General features: G+C 41.2%; 1 protein-coding gene across 1 annotated transcript; it reads right to left on the reverse strand.

Annotated features, from left to right (window-relative positions):
• Positions 1–543: 543 nt before the first annotated feature.
• On the reverse strand, positions 544–18,848 carry LOC111930225 (cytosolic phospholipase A2 epsilon-like). Its single transcript, XM_023928186.2, has 21 exons — positions 17,799–18,848; positions 17,064–17,147; positions 14,356–14,428; positions 13,281–13,417; positions 12,763–12,894; positions 11,252–11,292; positions 10,524–10,566; positions 9,824–9,887; positions 9,462–9,631; positions 9,240–9,320; positions 8,456–8,493; positions 7,648–7,783; positions 6,848–6,984; positions 6,221–6,443; positions 5,424–5,538; positions 4,952–5,089; positions 3,516–3,623; positions 2,797–2,988; positions 2,173–2,339; positions 1,591–1,777; positions 544–1,039 (listed from the first exon to the last, which is right to left on the reverse strand). The coding sequence occupies exons 1-21, from the start codon at positions 17,823–17,825 to the stop codon at positions 831–833; spliced, it is 2,502 nt and encodes an 833-aa protein (XP_023783954.2). The 5' UTR covers positions 17,826–18,848; the 3' UTR covers positions 544–830.
• Positions 18,849–19,193: the final 345 nt, after the last annotated feature.

The raw sequence follows: 19,193 nt of genomic DNA on the forward strand, positions 1-19,193 counted from the left end.
CCAAAAAAGTCATTTACACTGCAGATTGCAATGAGGTCTCCTCTCAGTGTCCTCCAGGCTAAACAGACCAAGCGACCCCAGCTACTCCTCATACAGCTTTTCATGGCCTTCAATGCCCTTGTCTGGAGACTCTCTCATATCTTAATATATATCTTGTCACATTGCAGCATCCAAAACCACACAGAGGACTTGAGATGAGGCTGCCCCAGTGCAGAACAGAGCAGGACAATCCCTCCCTTGCCCAGCTGGCCATGCTGTGGCTGATGCCCCCAGGACAAGCTTGGCCCTCATGGCTGCCAGGGCACCGCTGACTCCTGTTCAACTTGCCACAGACCCCCAGGTCCCTTTCCACAGTGCTATTCTCCATACAGAATGTGCTTTTCTCTAAGCATGCAGTGTGCCATGATCCCAGTCACCAACCTGTCCCAAAGGTTGCTGCTTGTCTCAGAACCACCTTGCAAGTACAACACACAAGTCAAGTTAGTAAAATATTCTTTTAATGTAGTCTGTCCTGAAGATGTCAGGCTTAAACACTAAAAGCTCTTTCTCAGGGCAACAAGCACCATATTTATTATCATTTTAGCACCTGCTTTGTGGCTGCCCATCCTCTGTATCATAGAACAATTCATACTCTGTTGTAACTGAATCGCAATGATTTACTGCAGTGAAATTCTTCGGAGAAAAAGGTTTTCTTCAGTCTTTTTTGTTCACCTGAGATTACTAAATAGTGGGATTGAGCAGGAATACTTTGAAGCCTGCTGGCTAATTGTAAGAGACCTTCAGTCTCTTGGCAGGTTAAGGGACTTAAAAACACCCTGTCTTGTTTGACATCATTTCTTTATCTGCCTTTTCCGTGCCACTGCTGTGCGCAAGGCCTGTACAATGAGGTCTTCGTTATTGAGGATGTTGTATTCGCCCAGCTGAACCAGGAGGTCATACTCCTTCTCAGTGTACTGAAGGGAATATGTTGAATACGGGGAACAGCAGCCATAGAGATCAACTTTGCCATCTTCCATCTCTGACTCTGAGCGCTTCTGACCTAGGAGGAAGGGGTGAGAAATCACTCTGGTCATAAACAAGCAAACTCTTAACAGAGAAAGGAAAGGAGGTGTCTTTCCACAGAGTTCATAGTATAAATTACTTGTTTGGCTTCAATATATTTTTAGAAAAACAAATAATTCTTATTCAAATTGACGGCTCAGTCCCTGGCTCAAGTGCATACCAGTGGCTTCACAGGATGAGGGCAGAAAAAAGGGTGATTATCCATACATGGGTCTGCCCTGTAATTCTTAGCTGTGCCTTAAGGTACCTACAGTATGTGTCTATGGATGTACACATCAGTAGATACATCAAAGTTACCTGAAAACTGATTACCTGCAAGATAACTAGCTTAGGGATTGAAACATCACAGCTCTGGCATCAAATCTCATGTGGTTAAAAAAATTTAACTTTCAGGAAAACTTTAAGGAACAGAAAAGTTTGACATACTGAGAAGAGTAAACAGTGAAATTCAAGAGTCGGAGTATAAAATATATTCCTTTTAATAGACTGTCCATGATGTAAACCTTTTTAACATGTTTGAGTACTTGCCTGGTGCTTTGTATTTTTGGAAGGTATCATTAACTAGTGGGAAAAATAGCAGTACTGGTGCTCCTGGAGTCTCAGCACCATCAAAGAGGTAACACTCCTTCAGCTTTTTCCTGTCTTCTTCACTCAAGTCTACCCTGGGAAAAGCAATTCCCTGCTCGGAGCAGTACTTGCAGGTCTGGTCCAAAGCCTGGATCAAGGAACAGAGCAGTACTAAGACTTAAAATAGGATTTTAACGATTTCTTGGAGTCCAGTATTAAAGTAGACATTTTCTAAGCAGCTTGTGCAAAGCAAGATCCTAATCCCTAATCAAAAGCACCGTGTCACTGGACAGAAGGATTTGTGGGGCTTTTTTTTAATTTTCGTTTTTGTTTCTGAGTCTTAGCATAATACAGTTTATTGTACAAGAAAAACAAACAAGACTACATGCAGCCTATAAAAGATGTATCACACTTCATCATTAAGCTGAAAATGCTAAAGGTTAACGCTTTTAGTAGGACCAATACAAAAAGAAACTAAGTGTTAAAAAATTATAGATATACTCATGTTGAAGAAGCAATAAAGATTGTTTGAATTACTGTCACCTGTATCTGGGATCCTGCACTGTAATTTAAATGCAGGATGACGTCCACCTTTCTCTCTGGTTTTAAAAGTGGCATGATGCTTGTATTGATGAAAAATCCAGTATCTACCAGAGACAGGAATTGATCTGATTGTGTCAGCTGGTTGGGAAATGTGTCTAACACAGTATCTGAAAGAAAAAAATATTCTTGCTGCAAGTGCAATACTGCAAAACCTGCTGGCCTGTTTCTCCACCCTTAGACCATGTCCTCAGAGCCTTAACTGTCCTTGGGGAAGGAAGATTTTTTCCTTTCTCTTCTGCCCCCTGAGCTCCAGTCACATTCAGTTTTGTACCTGCAGCAGCAACACTCATGAAGGGGATTTACCGTGCCTCCCCACCGAGGGTGTCTTTGAAGAGAGGAAGGACCTGGTGGCCTCCAGAGGGGAGTGCCACCAGCAAACCACTGACACGTAGCTCAACACCATGCCGTGCTACATCCTGCAGCATCATCAGTCGTCGATTGGTCTAATAGAGACTCTGCCCAAACCTGGCCTCCAACCTCAGAGAACAGGTTTAACTTCAAATTTGGAGTTTCGTTTTGTTCAGTTTGTTTTTTCTCTCCCCAGGCCCACAGGTCTCCCCTTACCTTTCCACCTGCGGAAGTGTGTATTCTCCAGGTAGTCGTCGTGCATCTGGAAGCCCTTGAGGAAGTTGTGCTCCTGGGCGATGCAGACGCGGTCGGCGAGGACAGCGCGCAGGGCGCTGCCCAGGGGCCCGGGCGGTGTGAACAGCCGTGTCTGCAGCTCCTGAGGCTTCACGGGCAGCGGGGGCTCCTCCTCTGCACGGGGGAAAAGCTCTTAAATTCCACCTGCCCAGAGCAGGGTCAACCCTCAAGAAGTCAAGGTAAGTAATAAACCCTGATGCTTTCTCTTATTAAACGGACCAACGAGCATAAGTGACCAAGCAAAACAGAAAATAAGAAGCTACTCTTACTAGACAAATACCATTTCTTTACACAGTCTGGGCTTGGATAAAAATGCCCAAGATACAGTGTCAAACAGCAATAAAAGTCTGCTCCAGGTGTACACACATTAGAGGAACAGACTGAATGCAGGCTTTGGAAAAGAACAGCTGTTGTTCTTCTTTGTATCACTTGAAGCAGTCAAAATCATTTTGCTTTATTAATAATTTACAGATCAATCTTATTATTTCTGGACATTTGACTCATCTACCAGCATCAGTGTTGACCCTTAATAGATCACAGGACCAGAGATTTTTTAAATTATTCATTTGTAATTTGCATCATGAGACACGTAACTCCATTCAACAATAAATACAGAGAGAAAATGAATAATGGTTGTTTACCTATATTGTCAATTTGGTCCCTGGTCCACCTGTGCCAGAAATCTTCTGATGAATGGGACAAATTCCAGATATATAACACATTGAATGAAAATAAACTACTCCACATGCCTGTAAAAGAAAAGAGCTTTCTAACCCAAACATTCACATATCATAAATCTCAAACTGCTATAATGAGACAAAACTTGTGAGGTTTGTTTTCTGTTATTTCGTTTTAAAAGCATGACGTGTCATTTTTATTTGGCTGTTGGTTTTTAAACCTTATTTTTGGTGTCCAGTTTTTGTTTTGTGGTATTTAGGGATGGAGATATTTGCAAATCAATATGGAATTGGTATTTTTAGGAAAAAAACACAAGTATCATTAAGTTTGCATAAAAAGAAAGGATAAAGGGTTGCAATCCAAGAAATTTGATGTGAAATTATATTGGTAAGGGCATAACTACAATATAATCTTACAGCCTCTGCTTTTGTAGGATCCCCTTTTTGAGAATAAGCCTGTTAATACACCAAGGGATCAGTTTTGACCATTCATTTTTGCGCTTGAAAAGCAATTTCTTTGGTTATCCATTAAGACACAAGTTCTGACTGTTTTTTCATTCAAGGAGTGCAAATGTGTGACAATCCAGCAGAGACTGAGGCTAAAATAGTACAGTGTCTATTTTCTGCTCAGTGGAAGAGAAAGTCAAAGAGAAGTTTGCTTGTGAAACCAGTCACAAGCTGACAGCTTTGTCTCTTTCTCAGGAAAACACATATCCATGCTCCTCTTCAGTCGACAGCAAAAATGTTTTGAGGATGGCTGTGTTGTTTTCCCCCAGCCTTGCCCAGGCAGTGTGGAGCCAGGGACCTGTGGCCTAGGACCCTCTGGAGCAGGAGGCCCTGGCGTGCTCAAACACACCCTGATGCAGTGGAGAGTCAGCATGAAGGCTCATATAAAATGTTTATAGGGAGCATACAAAATACTGACTATCCATGAGACAGGCAACAGGCTCAGAAATTCACCCTTCTGGTTCTGAGCTGAACCACGGATTCCCAGGGACCTCAAATTTATTGTTGTACTGGAAGCCATACTATATTTTCATTCAAAACTAGGTTTAAAAGTGTAAATGACTATTTGATAGCCCCTTTGAATTTTCTTCTTTACTGCAAACTGAAGCCATTATAGTAAGTATTAATTCAGCAAAGAGATATTTATCCTCTCTGGTGAAACTGCCATGTCAGTCCTGCACCAATACTTTATCAGTGTGTAATTTATATAGCTCACATAAAAAAAAACCCCAAAAACTCCACCCCCCCCCAAACACCAAAACAAACAAACAAACAAACACACAAACAAACAACAACAAAATAACAATAAAAAAATCCTCAAAATAATAAAAGCCAACCCAAAGCCTCCAAAACAAAATGAGCAATAAAATAATTTGTTGGTTTTAATAGCTTACCTTCCAAGAAGCAGATCCTGGATTCAGGGACCTTCTTCATCAATCGTCCCATGAAGAATTCACTGCCAAAATCCTCCGTGCGAACAAAAACTCCATATTTTTGCAATCCCACCTCATATGGGGTGAACTCCACCCATTCTGTAAAAAAGAACCCAAAGAAGAGAATAAGTTTTATTACAGCCCTCAAAATAATTTTTGAGTCTAATATTTCTGACCAATAGCAATGAGTTGTAAGAATGTTACAAATGAATACTCATGAACATGGAAAAGCTTTGGAATATTTTTGAGTCTGTTTCATAGACAGAATAGACAAGTCAAACTTTTACCTGACCACAAGGATATTATATGAGTACACATCAGCTGAGATTCTGGTCTTCAAATAAGAGGGGTTTTTAGGCTATCTAAAAAGACTGTTCCATGATTTACCACCTAAAATATAAAGACAAATGACTCTCAGAAGTCTCATAATTACCTTTGAAATCCAGAGTGCTGTAGTTGTTCTTGACATTGACTGCAGTGTAGATAGGAAGTGGGTTCTGACCACGATCAATGGCCTGTTGCTGATCTGAGAGTCTGTGGTTGTCTTTCTGTGATCCCAGAAATACAGTTACACTGAGAGAAAAATTAGCATGGCAATATTTTCTCTGCATCTAAGCTTGCAGGGCAGAAAAATTCTTGCCTCTAATGTATAATGTGTGCTTGGCTTATCCTCTGAAATGTTCCATATTTTTCAAAATCCCCATAAGTGTTCTGTTACTGAAATACCTGCAGCCATCCAATCTGATGCCAGATTATTTGATGATGCATTAAGATGTAAATGGAAAGAAACAATAAAGAGCAGAAAGCAATACTTGTGATATAAAACACGTTATTGCATTATGCTGCAGCTTTATGGAAGACCTCACACCTTTCAAAAGTCTGCAGGTTCTTTCGTTAACACGTCTCATAGGCATGCATAATGTCTGCAATTTTGTTATTTCTAAACAAGTAACTTGCAGAATATGAAAAAAATTCTTAAACTGTAATACTGTTTGAAAATGTTGTACTTGGGGTTTCCTCAGAAAAATATATTCAAAATTTCACAAGCAAGAATGCCGATTTTCACCATGAATGAGTATCTACAAGACTGGCACCAAATGTTTTGGAAAATGTTTCATTTGTCTTGTAACAAACTGTTTTTCTCAGAGCCAACAGAAAAATATCTTCTCCAGAATTAAATTTTCAGAGAATGGTAAGCCACTGTAAATGCTGCTTTATGATATACTGTACCCCATCATGCAAAAAAGATTCCAGGACAAGCCCCCAGAGATCTATAAAAGACGTTTTGCGGCCCTCTCTTTTCCGTTGGCACAGCTGCTTTTTGTAATACTTCAAATATTCCAAGGAAAATGAATTTATTTTGCATTTTGTCATATGTTTTCGAGCCTCACTGATTTGCTTGTCGAGATCCTTTCGTGACCAGTCAGCATCTCTGTACAAGTTTGACATGGTCCTAGGAAGAGGAAATACATATTGAAGAGGGAAAAAAGCACACCAAGGTTTGAGGTAGGCATTTTATGTTTTGGTTTTAAGTTCTTGATTTGAAATTAAGATTTCCTGTCTTCAGTTCCCTATGAAACTCTCATGTTCCCTTTGAAGTCACAGTCATTAACCCTGCCAAAATAGCCTGCACAATTTTCCACAAACCATTATTAGAAAAACACTTTTTTATCATGTAGTTGCAAATTATGTGACTTTCCCCCATGAAAAGACTTTATTCTGTCAGTTTTGGAAGGTTAAGAAGTAGGACTGCTGAGAAGCTGTTATAGGTACACTATTGTACATCAGCCCCAGCCTCCTTCAGCACTTTGGTGTCACCAGGGAGACTCCAGCCAAGGGCTGCCCAGTCCCACTCACCATGTAGTACCAGACAAGCCAGTCAGGTAGGTGGCACAGTCCAAGACATTGAGCTTCTTGAGCCCCCTCAGGCTGCCATAGAGTGCTGTCAAGGATCTCATCCCTCCTCCCGTGGTCATGACGGCCACCACCGGGCTCTGTGCAACACAGGGACACAAAGGGCCGGCGTCACACAGCGTCTGCCCCTGACCGCGCCTCTCAGCAGAGACCTCCCCATACATAAAGCCCAGCACCACCACCTGTGCCCAGGCACAGACTTCTTTCTAAATGACTTCTACTGAAATATAACCTAGTATTTATTTTATAAAGGAGAACAGGAGTAGAAGCAATGACCATTTCTTGCTTAGATATCTGACACTTGTTTCCAATGTGTTCAACATAGATGTTTGGTATTAATCAAATAAAAATGCATTAATTCAAACCAAAGGAGACAGTAAGAGAGAAAAAACTCAGTTGAAAAAGCAGGAATTGAAATCTCAGAGGCTGAAGAGAGAAGGGACTATCAACAAGGATAACAATAATAGGGTAAACAGTGTGGAAGAAGCCATTCCTACGTAAGGAATATCTGGCTTCCAAGGAAGGTGTAGCAGGAAAAGGGTTAAACTCAGGATAGCAAATGCAAAGGACACAAACAGCAAGGTGAATTTACAAGTATGGGGCAGTATTGGAGTTATACATAAGTTTTAAGATGAGGAAAGATCAGAAAAAAAATTAACTATGAAGAAAAAGAGGTTGTATTATGCCATTATGCTCTCACTGCTAAGCACTGGTGAGATGTTCTAAATGTTTTCCCTACAGACCTCATGGTCCAGCAGATCCTTTTCCAGCTGCAGAACCTTCTTCAGAGCAGGCATAACATAATTCTTCCTTTTGCAGAGAAAGTCTTGTTCCTGTATGCAGAGATCAAATCCTAAACGCACATCAAGGTGGTCTGGGCTGAAGCAGAGATCAGGAAAAAAGCATATTTCATTTTCTGATTGGTAAACAAGCTCAGAGTTTCCAATGCAATAAAACAAAACTGTTCCACAAAATAGTCCAATTACAGGAGGTCCCTTTCCTACACTCCCAAGCAAGTATACAATGCTGCTTGAAAGAAGGATAGAAGAAAGGACTGATAAATTCTAAGCAGTTATCAAAATAAAACCTAAGGAAAGACATTCCTGCAGCTAATTTCTGGCATACCTGCTGTCTGGATTCTCTCATATTTTAGTGAACTGAGAGCTATAGGAAAAACTTCTCATACTTTCTTGAATTAGGCAGGAATTTTCCCTACTTCATGATCAACAATGCCAGGTGACCGGCTGCGCTCTTACCCAGTGTTAAACAAAAGGCAAAAGACTGTGCTGACTATATCACTGGGTAGCATAATTGACTTGTAATATTATTTTTTCTATTTTATGGATATTTTTTTCACTATTCGTGTCTCAATACATGTAGATGTACTCAGTACATCACGTGCAGTGGCTTTCCAGCTCATGTGTATGCCACAAAACCTGATCACACCACCTTACAGTCCTGCTGTGAGTGCCTCCTCCCCAGTAAAGAGCCCAGGGTGAGATGAGTTCAGCCAAGTAAAAGTTAACCTCCAAGAGCGGCTAAGTCTCTTACCAGTCTTCTGCCTTCGCAAATAAATCAAATCTTTTATCCTGGAAAGCAAGAAAATGAACAATGTGAGTGCTGATAACCTGCTTCTTCCTTGCACCCTGAGGTGGAATTTTATCTTGTGCCATCCTAGCAATCTGGGTACAAATCAGGAGCTCTGATTAATCAGGAGCTTGAATAAACCAGCAGCCTATGCAAATTGACAGTAGTGTTTTACTGAAAGGGAAGTTGTTCAGTAATTTTTAATGTTTCCTAGTGAATGTAACATCTGAGGATAACTGCTGTTTACAGAATAATGATCATGTATACTTCACCCATCTCTACTAACAGTTCCTCTTAGGCAGCTAGCCAGGACTATGATTCTACACAGCAGCATTTATTACCCCCTTTCTGTGGCTTATACCCCACAACAGTAGTGATCCTTTCATTCTACATGGATTTTTTTAACCATGAGTCTAAAAGTGCTTTGTAAAGCATCATCAGCATCAGCAGAAGTCTGACGCTACCTCAGTCAGTTCAGGTGCACCACTGGTGTGCGAGAAGGGGAAGGGCAGAGCTTCAACATTAAGTGTGAAGTAAGATCAGGATGGAGCAGCAAGATGCCTCACATCTATTCAAACAGAACAAGGCACAATTGCTGTGCCTAACTGCTGAAAGACCTACCACTGTTAGGCTGTGGTGTTTTTATCTGCAGGCTTTCATTGTCAGAAAGTACCATGGAAATCATAGGGGGATGCAGACTTCCACATCCAGGTTTCTCAGCCTCTCCCACCAAAAAGCAGGCACTCACCTCTGCTAAGATCATATTTTTTCCACTTGGAATGGAATGAAGTTCCACATTAGCAGAGCTTGTATCATACACATGTGAGTGCTGAAAAAATACAAATAAACCTATGTTTATATTGTATAGAATGTTACACACTGCTCACAATGCAAATTAATGTTACTATTTATGGTGTCTAATATTTTACATGCCATTATTATTGTTTTTTAAAGCTCAGTTGTAACATACTGAGGAGGGAGGTCGTTTCTTTCCTGGTAGTGTAACATCCAGTGTTGGCTGCTTGTATCTGGCATAGTGGAATTTGGCAGGAAAGGAGGAGCTGAAAGCCAGACCAGATCCCAGCACAATGTCCTGGGTGCCTTCATAAGAGCCTTGCACTTTAAAGGAAAATTCTTTTTCTAAGGAAATGACACAAAAGCAGACATGTTAACTTTCTCATCAAAACTGGTAACAAAAATTCTTACAGAGTCTATCACAAGGCTCTTCTCATGCTTTGGATTTGTTGGGGTTCTTTAATTCTTACACTAAGCCAATTGTGTTCATAATATTAGCACATCAGTTAAAAATAGCTGATGGAGAAATAACCTTACTTGATTTCTTCTTTTTCTTCTTCTTCTCAACCACCTGAACTTCTAAGCAGCAGATTTTGCGAGACTGTAAGAGATGCGAACAGTAAAATACATCATGGCAAGGAATTTTCCAACGTGACATTCTGTTTCCTATTCTAAACAGGACACAACCAGGGCAAGGCAGGAGTGCAGTGTGGATGAAGAGGGCTTGCAGGAGGGAGAAGATGAGGACAAAGTGAAAAACAGTACTTTCAGGATCCCAGAGATGCAAGGATTGTTTTATACAGAATTCATGAGCAGGCAAAGATAATAAATGAGAAAATGCCAGGGATGGGAAGTCCCTGTATAAAAAACACATTTGTGAATGTGGGAAGTGAGATGTGCATGGGACAGGACAAACCCTCTCACTTCGGCAGTAAGGGAATGTGGGAGGAGTGATGTCTAAGGAAGAATTCACTGCTGCACTGATGTCTCAGACCTAAACCACTTCCCTGTGTTTCCTTTGCAACAGCAAAGGGTGTTGGGATGGGGGATCTCCGTGCTCTTCCAGCCACGGTGTCTCCAGAGGTGCCATCCGCAAGGATGTGTCATGATGAAGCGGGAAATGGCAATGTTTCAATGCTGGCTGTCTCAGTCCAGGGGTATGTTGTCCTGATGACTGTGAGTCAAGTGAAACAAGTGTGGCAATAGGACAAGAAAGATGATGAAATACAACACTCACCACTAGCACTCCATTAGTAATGATGGTTTCAGGAGGGCCTGAACTAGGAAACAAAGAAAAATGCATTTACAATAACTCATTAAAATTACAGTACTGTTGATGCGCTCCACCCTTCTCCTGATTTTCCTCTTGCATATTTTTACCTGCATCTTGGATTTGAAAGAAAAGTTCCAGGAGACTTGTTGTACAAGTTTCCTCACTGTGCTATGTCAAGGCACAATTGTCGTCCTACTGGCTCATCCAGTCCTGGAGCTCAGCAAAAAAAATGCCAAAGGTGCTCTGAGGCCAAACCACGGAGCGATTTTATGCTGAGTCCCAAGATGAGGCCAGGGATGGTTTCATGGAATCCAATTTTTAATAAATCACACTTTTCTGGATGATGGAACAATGAAGGCTCTGGATCAGAAATCCAGTGCATTATTCCATGTGGTGTTTTGAAGGGAGGTGGACCCTCTTGCTGATCTCAAACACAAGTGCATAACAAATAAGCAACATTCTGGTCTTAAATTATGTTCACTACATTAGACAAATAAAAGGTTTTAGGGTGTTCTCCCTGTTTTCCTGAAGCTCATGGGAGGTCATCCTGGCATTCACCCATTTGTTGACATAGCTCATAGCACAGATTCCTTGGGGATGAAGCACTCTGAACAATCAGACTGGACTATTTCACGCCTCTGAATTGCTGTTTCTTTTTGTTCCAGGTAATGTTGCATTTCATGTTTACTCACATATTATCCAAGGCAAATCCCACCTCCAGTTCCTCTCGTCTCTGGAAAATAAAGACAGGAAAATTATCTTGGTACTAGTGTACTGGAAGTTCTCATAATGCAAGTCCTCATTCTCACAATCTGGGTATGCATGCACTGTTTGTGACCAGCAGAGCATTTAAAACAGAGTCACACATCACCACACATCTGTGTGTCTTGAGTCTCAAGATTCTCTCCTGGTAGGAAGCTTGTGGATGGCTGTCATAGCAGTTTTTAATACAGAAATTGTTTGGCTTGCCTGCCTCTGCTGGAGCCTAAGGGACAGACCTAGGGGGAGATGTTGTCTCATTCTGAGTCTCCAGCAAAAAGAAAGGGGATCTGCTGAAGGGGAGAGGCAAAGTCTTCTGGTGTCAGGAAGTGAAATGGTGACCTGCAAAGCAGCTGTGGAAGAGGAAAACCTCTTTGTCTGGCAGCAAGTTTAGGGCATTGGGACAGTGGTAAATCTGACATTAAGGCCTGGTCTGTGAAGTGGTGAAAAGGAGTATTATCCTCAGGGGAAAGAAATCACAGGCAAGAGGAAAACAAAAGTGGGGACAGAAGGGATGATGAACAGCAAAGTGAGATCATGCTGTAGGCTACTTAGTTGCTTAAATTATCCACTCAATTAAAGACACCAAAAAGTTAATAATACAGGGCAAAAAAGTTTACAAAGGCTTGAAGAGTATGAGCTCTAACTGGTGTAGCTGTGCAAAAAGAAAAGGCTTGGATATGGCACCTGTAAGCAAAGTGATCAGCTGGGTTACAACTAACCAAAGTTTTAATTTCACCAGATCTTAGCAGAAGTCCACACACTGCTACTTTGATATTTTGCATGGAACAAAATTGTCAAATAAGGCATTTAAAGACAATGAAGCACAGTGTGGAGCTTGGGTGTGTGTAGATAAGGTAATTCCTCAACTGAGTGGCGCACTACAGATGCACAAGAAACTGGAACTGGAAAAGGAGAATGACAGAACATACTGGGAGATGGGTGTACAATTGTCAGTCTCCCTGGACATTCAAGACAGGATTATTTCCTGCTGCCAAGCTGGGTGGCATGACATAGACTTTATTTAAACACCCATGCCACATTCCATAATTAGCAAATAGTCTGGTTTAACATTTAGTTCTGATCAGGGAATTTTTACTTCCTAATTATTAGACTAAGTAGTAGGTTATGACAAAAGCATCAGGTACTGGCATGGACACCCTCCTCAGCCTCGATGGGGGCAGGCTCAGCAAAGGAACAATTTTGCCAATACACCTGAAATTTGTGAGCCTCTGTGGCCTACACCAAACTTTTCAGTGTGCCTACAGATGCAGGTGTGAAGAGGTTTTCCTACTTTAGAGTGAAAACCAACTTATTTTTATGTGGCTAGGCAGCTGAAACACAACAAGGAAAAAAGGCAACATTTTACAAATAGCATTTTAGACAAAAAAAGCTAACAATCATATTCTTGCCAAGTTATTCCATTTCTTATTTTGGACCTCACCTGTGAATCACACTTGAAGTGCATGAAGACTTCCTCCCCCAGGGAAAGTTTGGCTATGTCAAAGTACACCGTGAAGAGGTGGTCATCCTGAGTAACCACATCCTTATCATAGAGCGCCAGCTCCAGCACATTCTGAAAAAAGAAAGAAAGGACTTCAGAAATGTGTCAGGTTTTATTTGAAGCAGGAGATCCTTAGGACAACTGTTTTGGTCAATTGTTGTGAGAAGTGGGAGGGGAGAAAGAAAAAGAACAGGAAGGGAAGGAAGTGAACAGGAAATCAGCTGCATGTTGGCACCTATGAGGTGGAATGAGAGGAAATCACAGACATTTCAAATGTCATGTTCAACCTATGGCTGAGAGAGACAATCATCTTGCATGACATGGAAAACCATCATGATTCTCTTATCTTTCTGTATCTTTCCTTGCCTGTTGAGAAAATTGCTTATGTCCCTTTGCAAAAGGATAAAACCTCTCAGTAGCTCCCTGGGTCAGCTACCAGAAAAATCCCAGTTCAGTACCTTGACCTGACTCTGGATCCTGAAGTAGAAAGTTTCATTCCAGACTGGATCTTTGCAATTCCTGATGGCTTTAGTCTGAAATTTGTCGTTTGAAGCAGTCGGCAGCCACAGGCTCACGTAGCAATCAGTATGGCTCACTGTATTAAAAACACAAATACATCCAGAATGAGCATTTGCTCTAGAAGAATGAATTAACTGAACAATATGAAATTTAATTTTCATATTGATGCAAAGTGCATGGCATATTTGTTCAACATAAACAATACAATTTAAGTAGTAGGAATGGAGACAAAGGAAGGGTGGCATGACTCTTCTCTAAGTAAATGTGATTAGAAATATAATAAATACATTGAAGGGTTTTCTCCTTCTATGTCATCAAACAATCTGTTTAGCCAAGAATAAAAGAAATCCAGGACAAATGCAGCAAGCATTAAGGAAACGACATGATATCTTCTCATTTAGCCAAACAGAACATTAAGAAAAAGCTTTCTGATTTCTGCATAAGTAAAGATACAATCTTCTATTATATTTCGGTTCCAGGCCAGCAGAAAACAAAGGAGCTACAAAATGTAACTATACCTGATGGGCTTTTACCTGGGAATGCTGGCACATAGAGAATTAGGTTATGGCAGTTTTGATTATTTAGCTTTGAGAAAACTTTGAATAAAGCTAAATTTGAGACAAGGCTTCTGATCTTTTAGTATTTACTCAATTAGTGTCACCATTTTGTGTTCCTTGTTACATAAATATACACCAGAGGAAAACATGGGAGATCTTTCCACATCTTTTGCTTTCAACAGATTGCAGAGCTTTTACTGCTCCCTTTGGGGACACAGAGAAATGTGTGTGATAGGCACAGCTGTGACCTGATGGAGTTACCTCTGCACAGAACAAGGGCTGATGCAAAGAAGAGCAACACACTCTATCTTCACTGCTGGAAGCAGCCCACCAACAACAGAACTTTCCCAATTCATGGAAGAAATCTAGAAAGCACCTTTACTTGGAGCAGGACTAGCTATTAGCCCATGGAGGTAAGAGGCCATGAGCTCCTCTATAGAGCACTGCAGATACTTACAGACATCTGCCTGGTGGATATTTCTTGCTCTTATGACTCTTACAGTCAGTAAGTAACACGGAGAAGACTCTACCTGCAGGGAAAAAAACAAATATACAAAAGAGAGGAATGAATGCCAAATTTAGATAGCATATGTAGAAGACAGAAGTGATCAAGAGAGATAAACACCCAACTCAGGAACAGTTCAGTTGAATTTTCTGTTTGATTATGGAGTGGCCAATACATTTATTTTCCTGCTAACATCTAAATCAAGTACTAGACTGAAATGCTTCCTTTCTTCTGTAGCATGATAAGAGGCTTTATGATATTATTTACTTGTTTCTTATCTAAAATCTGGCTGCACAAAGTCCTAAGATTCAGTCCCAGCTTGGGAGAAGATATATTTTTTAAATTTCCAAGGTAGAAAATGAAGACATGCTTTAGACCTTTTTCAAGTGATAAAATTATTATTGTGGTGATTGCCTTCTGTCCAGTTATTACATATATTCAGTCTCCTGGGCAATGAAATTATTTTCTCATATTCCTGCTATTTTAAATGTACAGTACTCTGCAGAGTTAAATGCTGAACTCCAATCCCAAACTGATTTTAAGATCTGAGAAAGAGATTGCTGCTTTGCACTTCCACCATGCTACTTACTATGTATGAGCTTTTCATATATAGCTGCCCTCTTGAGCTAAAATCGCCTCTGATTTTTTCTTGTGAGAAATTTCTTTCTAGTTTTGAAGTATATAAACTCTTCACATCTTGAGTTTCTTTTGTTTTGCCTAAGAAGTGTAAGCAGTGTTTTACACCTGATAAGAAACTCTTTATTTTTTTCTTGAGGCTTCCCTCTTTCATATTAGCCCATGTTTCTGACCTCATGCATGACTTCTTAGCCTGTCATATTGTTGTACTCATATTGGAGATATGAGTTCATATCCCCTCTCCCTTTACCATAAAATAAACAAATAAATAACCTCCACATAACTTATTATTTCTACTGCCATGGAGATGGGGGGAAAGACACAACATGCTGGAATATAAATCCACACGAAATTTTTGCTCCAAAAGGCCTAAAAGGCACTTAGTACAGCTACAGGGCCATGGACAGGTAAAGACTTCACCTATATTGCAAAATGATTATACAAGACCACTGCCAGCCCTGAAGCGGAATAACATGACACTGACCTCATTAGACCCACTGAGAAACAAGTGTGACACAGGTACTGCAGGAAAGGAGAGCAAGACTTTTGCTTGGACTGTCTGAGCAGAAGAATTTGGTATGTACTGTGTTAATAATGTCCATTCATAAGAAGTGAAGTGCATCAGTGTTCACAGGCTTAATGGAATATATGTCCATGTGAAGTCTTTCCGAATGTTTAACCTGAGCATATCATTGCAGACAGCCAGGGCTAATGAATCCATGCTGTTGAGACTGGGGGCAATGTGCAAGTAGGCTAACAAAGAAACAGGTAAAATCAGCCTCCAATTAACCAAAGCATCCCGCTCTAGGAAAAGGTAACAAGAATATGACAAGCAGGTCACTGGGTGTGCAGATCAAGGGTGTCAAACCACTGCTAAGGGCCCCAAGAGTAACTTTGGATCAGACTACCAAGGACACTTGAATTCATGTCTAAAACCTAACTCCTAAAGGCACAGAAACGAGGCAGGTACAGAATGTGCTCAGTAATTACAGAACCGATAACATGCTGCCAGTGGCTGGCTTTGGAGAATGCAATTCTTGGAAGGGCTCAACACAGTTTCATGGATCAGATGCCCTGGAGCCACCTTTGTGGCGATCCAAATGTGCCAAAAAAGGCAGTGCAGATTGAACCAAATACTCAGGCATGTGGATGTGCCCTGTCATGACCAAGGAGCCTTGGCTTAGACATCACAGAGCTATAAATAACAAATTACCAAAATCCAGCTTTGTGAGTTTTGCCTAAAAAATTTGAGATGTTTGGTGTGTTCTGAGACTGCTGCGAGCCCTGAAGCGTAGAGAGTTGTATTGCAGGGTGTATTTTCTCTTTTGTATTTCTTCTTTGGGTTTCCCATTCAGCTAACCAAGAAAAGGTTGGCTGTTCCTTAAACTGAGAACTCAGCACCTGCTCAGCAACTGTGCTCATCACAAAACAGAACAAGGGAAAGCTCCTAATTATTACTAAACGGCTTCAAACTAGAGAGAGGAAAGGTAAAAATCTTTTCTAGCACATCTAATCCTCTCATTTCCTAGAGGAGAAATTTCATGTCTGAAGGGTCCTGAAAATCTATTCATTTTTACTAGAGGCCAGAAGAGGGGTTAATTCAGGAAATCAGGAGCTGAAAATCCACTTTAAGATTCTGCTATACTATTGTGAGAGTAAATGGCATAATTTCCCTTCTCTTGCTATCCACACTGGCAGGAAACTTGCCCTTGTGCTGTAGCAAGACATGTAGAAAAAGCCTATTGAAACCCATCCTTTTAAAGATATTAGTCTTGTTTAAAGAGAGATTGTTCCCCATGTGCCAAGGACAGGAAGCCACACTAGGAATTTAACATGAAGCAAGACTACCTAAGTGGAATGATCAAAGCGATAAGCAGGACAGTGCCTCACAGAGGGAACTGAATGGGTTACAGTAGCTAATTAAATTGTTTGGCAGATGCTGAACCCTATCTGTTTTCACCCAGCCTCCACCCATCAGGAAAGTCCCCTTTACAGTTTCCTTTCGAAATTCTCCTTTGTGGTACCTTTGTAAGAGAAGTCCGCTGTTTCCCATCAGGATTCAGCTGCATAGTTCCGTCTCCTTGTTGAGAGGTTTGAGTGATCAGCTCCTGGAACAAGAAGGGCCAACGTTACCCCTGGAAAAACCATCATTTCTCTTAAAGGCAACCCTCTTTGGGAATTGAGAACTTTAGAGCCACAGGGACAGGGAGCCCATGGTCAGTGCTGGCTGCAGAGCCTTGGCAGGAACCGAGGTTTCCTGCGGTGCCCGGTGCCACTGCTTGGGCTGTGCTTGCCCCACTAAACCTGAGAGGAGGCGTAGCAACCAGGTATGGTCCACCCTTCATGACACATGGGGAGGGGAATCAGCTCCTGGCCCTGGCTGTTAAAGGAACAGCAAACCTGTCTCCCATAAACACACCCTGTCATTAATCTTTCACCTTGAAGTACACCTTGGTGTTATTTAATACTTATTCTAAAGTTGCAGATATGGTGTCTCTAGAATTAATAAAATCCCTAAATATTCAAAATGCTCCCCTTGTAAATAAGCTCTTACTCCCCAAGTAGTTTTAATTTTCTTCCTGTGGTTTACTGTAACTTTCAAAGTTTTAATATTGAGGTCTTGAAGCCTTTACTTTCCTCATCCTGCATAGAGTTATAATAGTCAATGGAAGGTCAAGAAAGTAGTATCATCTTTGCACTACATGCAGCACAAGCTTTTGAGATCCCAGATGTCTTGCTTTGTTCTGCACCCTTCTTACCTTAGACAAAATGCCATCCTGGTCCATTGTGGTCGCGTTTACACACACATCCAGTGTTAGTTGTGGCAATGCAATCTCATCTGCCAGCTTCCACAGACACCAGTAGTTCAAATGTCCCAGATGCAGGTGAGCAACTATTTTATAAACTGACTCAGAGCCCCACCTCTGACTGGTTTCTTAAAACCAGTTACTCCCCTCCCATTTTCTTATGGTAGGAAGCTGCATCCTGTGGTCAAGTAAGTAGGAAAAAATACCTTTGCCTATATAGCAGGTGGAAGTATTGTGTTTGAGTCACTTTGCTCTGTACTGGCCAATGGCAGCTTTAAAATTAAACCTAAGAGAAGGATGCTCTGAACTTTTACCTGAGCTCTGAACTTTCAATTTAGCAAGACCTCAAAGCCCACAGACATACAAATTCTGCAATAAGATACAGCAACAGTACATAAATTGAATTTAGGTTATCTGTGACAGTGAGCAGACACAATAAAACAGCTAATGAGAGAAGAAAAAAAAGTGAGAATGCTTTTGTTCTCAGACTAACCTGCTTATTGCAAAAACTAGTTTAAGGTATTCTGAACCACATGTCCCTATAGTCCCAGGTCTAGGCATGCAAAGCAACATGATCACATGGTGGTTTATATCTACTCAGCCAAGGTCCAGCAGGGCTGGCTCTCTCCTCAAGCCATTGTATTCCTTCCCTCTCCTTTACTATGGCTTGTTATTATTATTTTTGTGTATAGATGTAGAGTCCTGAAGCAATGACTTTCCTTAACTTAGCTCCACACCCATGAATACTTCTACACCATTTTCCAGCTCACACTGACTCTGGCTGCAAACTAGCTGCATTTAAGTGTCCGTGTCTGACCCAATGAAACCTGCCTGCCAGATAAAAAACTCAGCCCTGACCTCAAGCTGCCCTCCCCAAAGCCCTTGGAATAACTGTGACACCACTGCTGGGGCAGGACACCTGCCCCTGTCCACACACAGCTGACCCCTGTGCCATTGAAACTGGCATGGCTCACAGCTCACTGGGAGAGCATTAGAAAAGGCAAAGACTGTTGCATCATCAACAGATCATAACAGATCAAACTTTCTGGGGGAAGGGATTCTTTTGGCTTCCCCACTTCCCCAGCACATCATCTCTGAGCAAAAAAATGCTCATTCTCTGAGCATTCTTGAGCTTACTGGTCAAACATTGCCACCAGCCAGCGCAGGTCCCCTTTGCACATTGCCATGCAAAATAATATCATCAGTCATCACAGCCAACTTGGTAGAATAAATTTTTTGCCATAGGGGACAGTATTTTGTGACGCCATGAAAGGATGTGTCTACACACTTGGCATGTTTCCTCTGTGTGCCAGCTCAACGATGAAATGCATTTTTCATTAGGTCACA

This window comes from Cyanistes caeruleus, chromosome 6 (genome assembly GCF_971803275.1).
Source record: "Cyanistes caeruleus chromosome 6, bCyaCae1.hap1.1, whole genome shotgun sequence".
In the NCBI taxonomy this organism is placed as follows: domain Eukaryota; kingdom Metazoa; phylum Chordata; class Aves; order Passeriformes; family Paridae; genus Cyanistes; species Cyanistes caeruleus.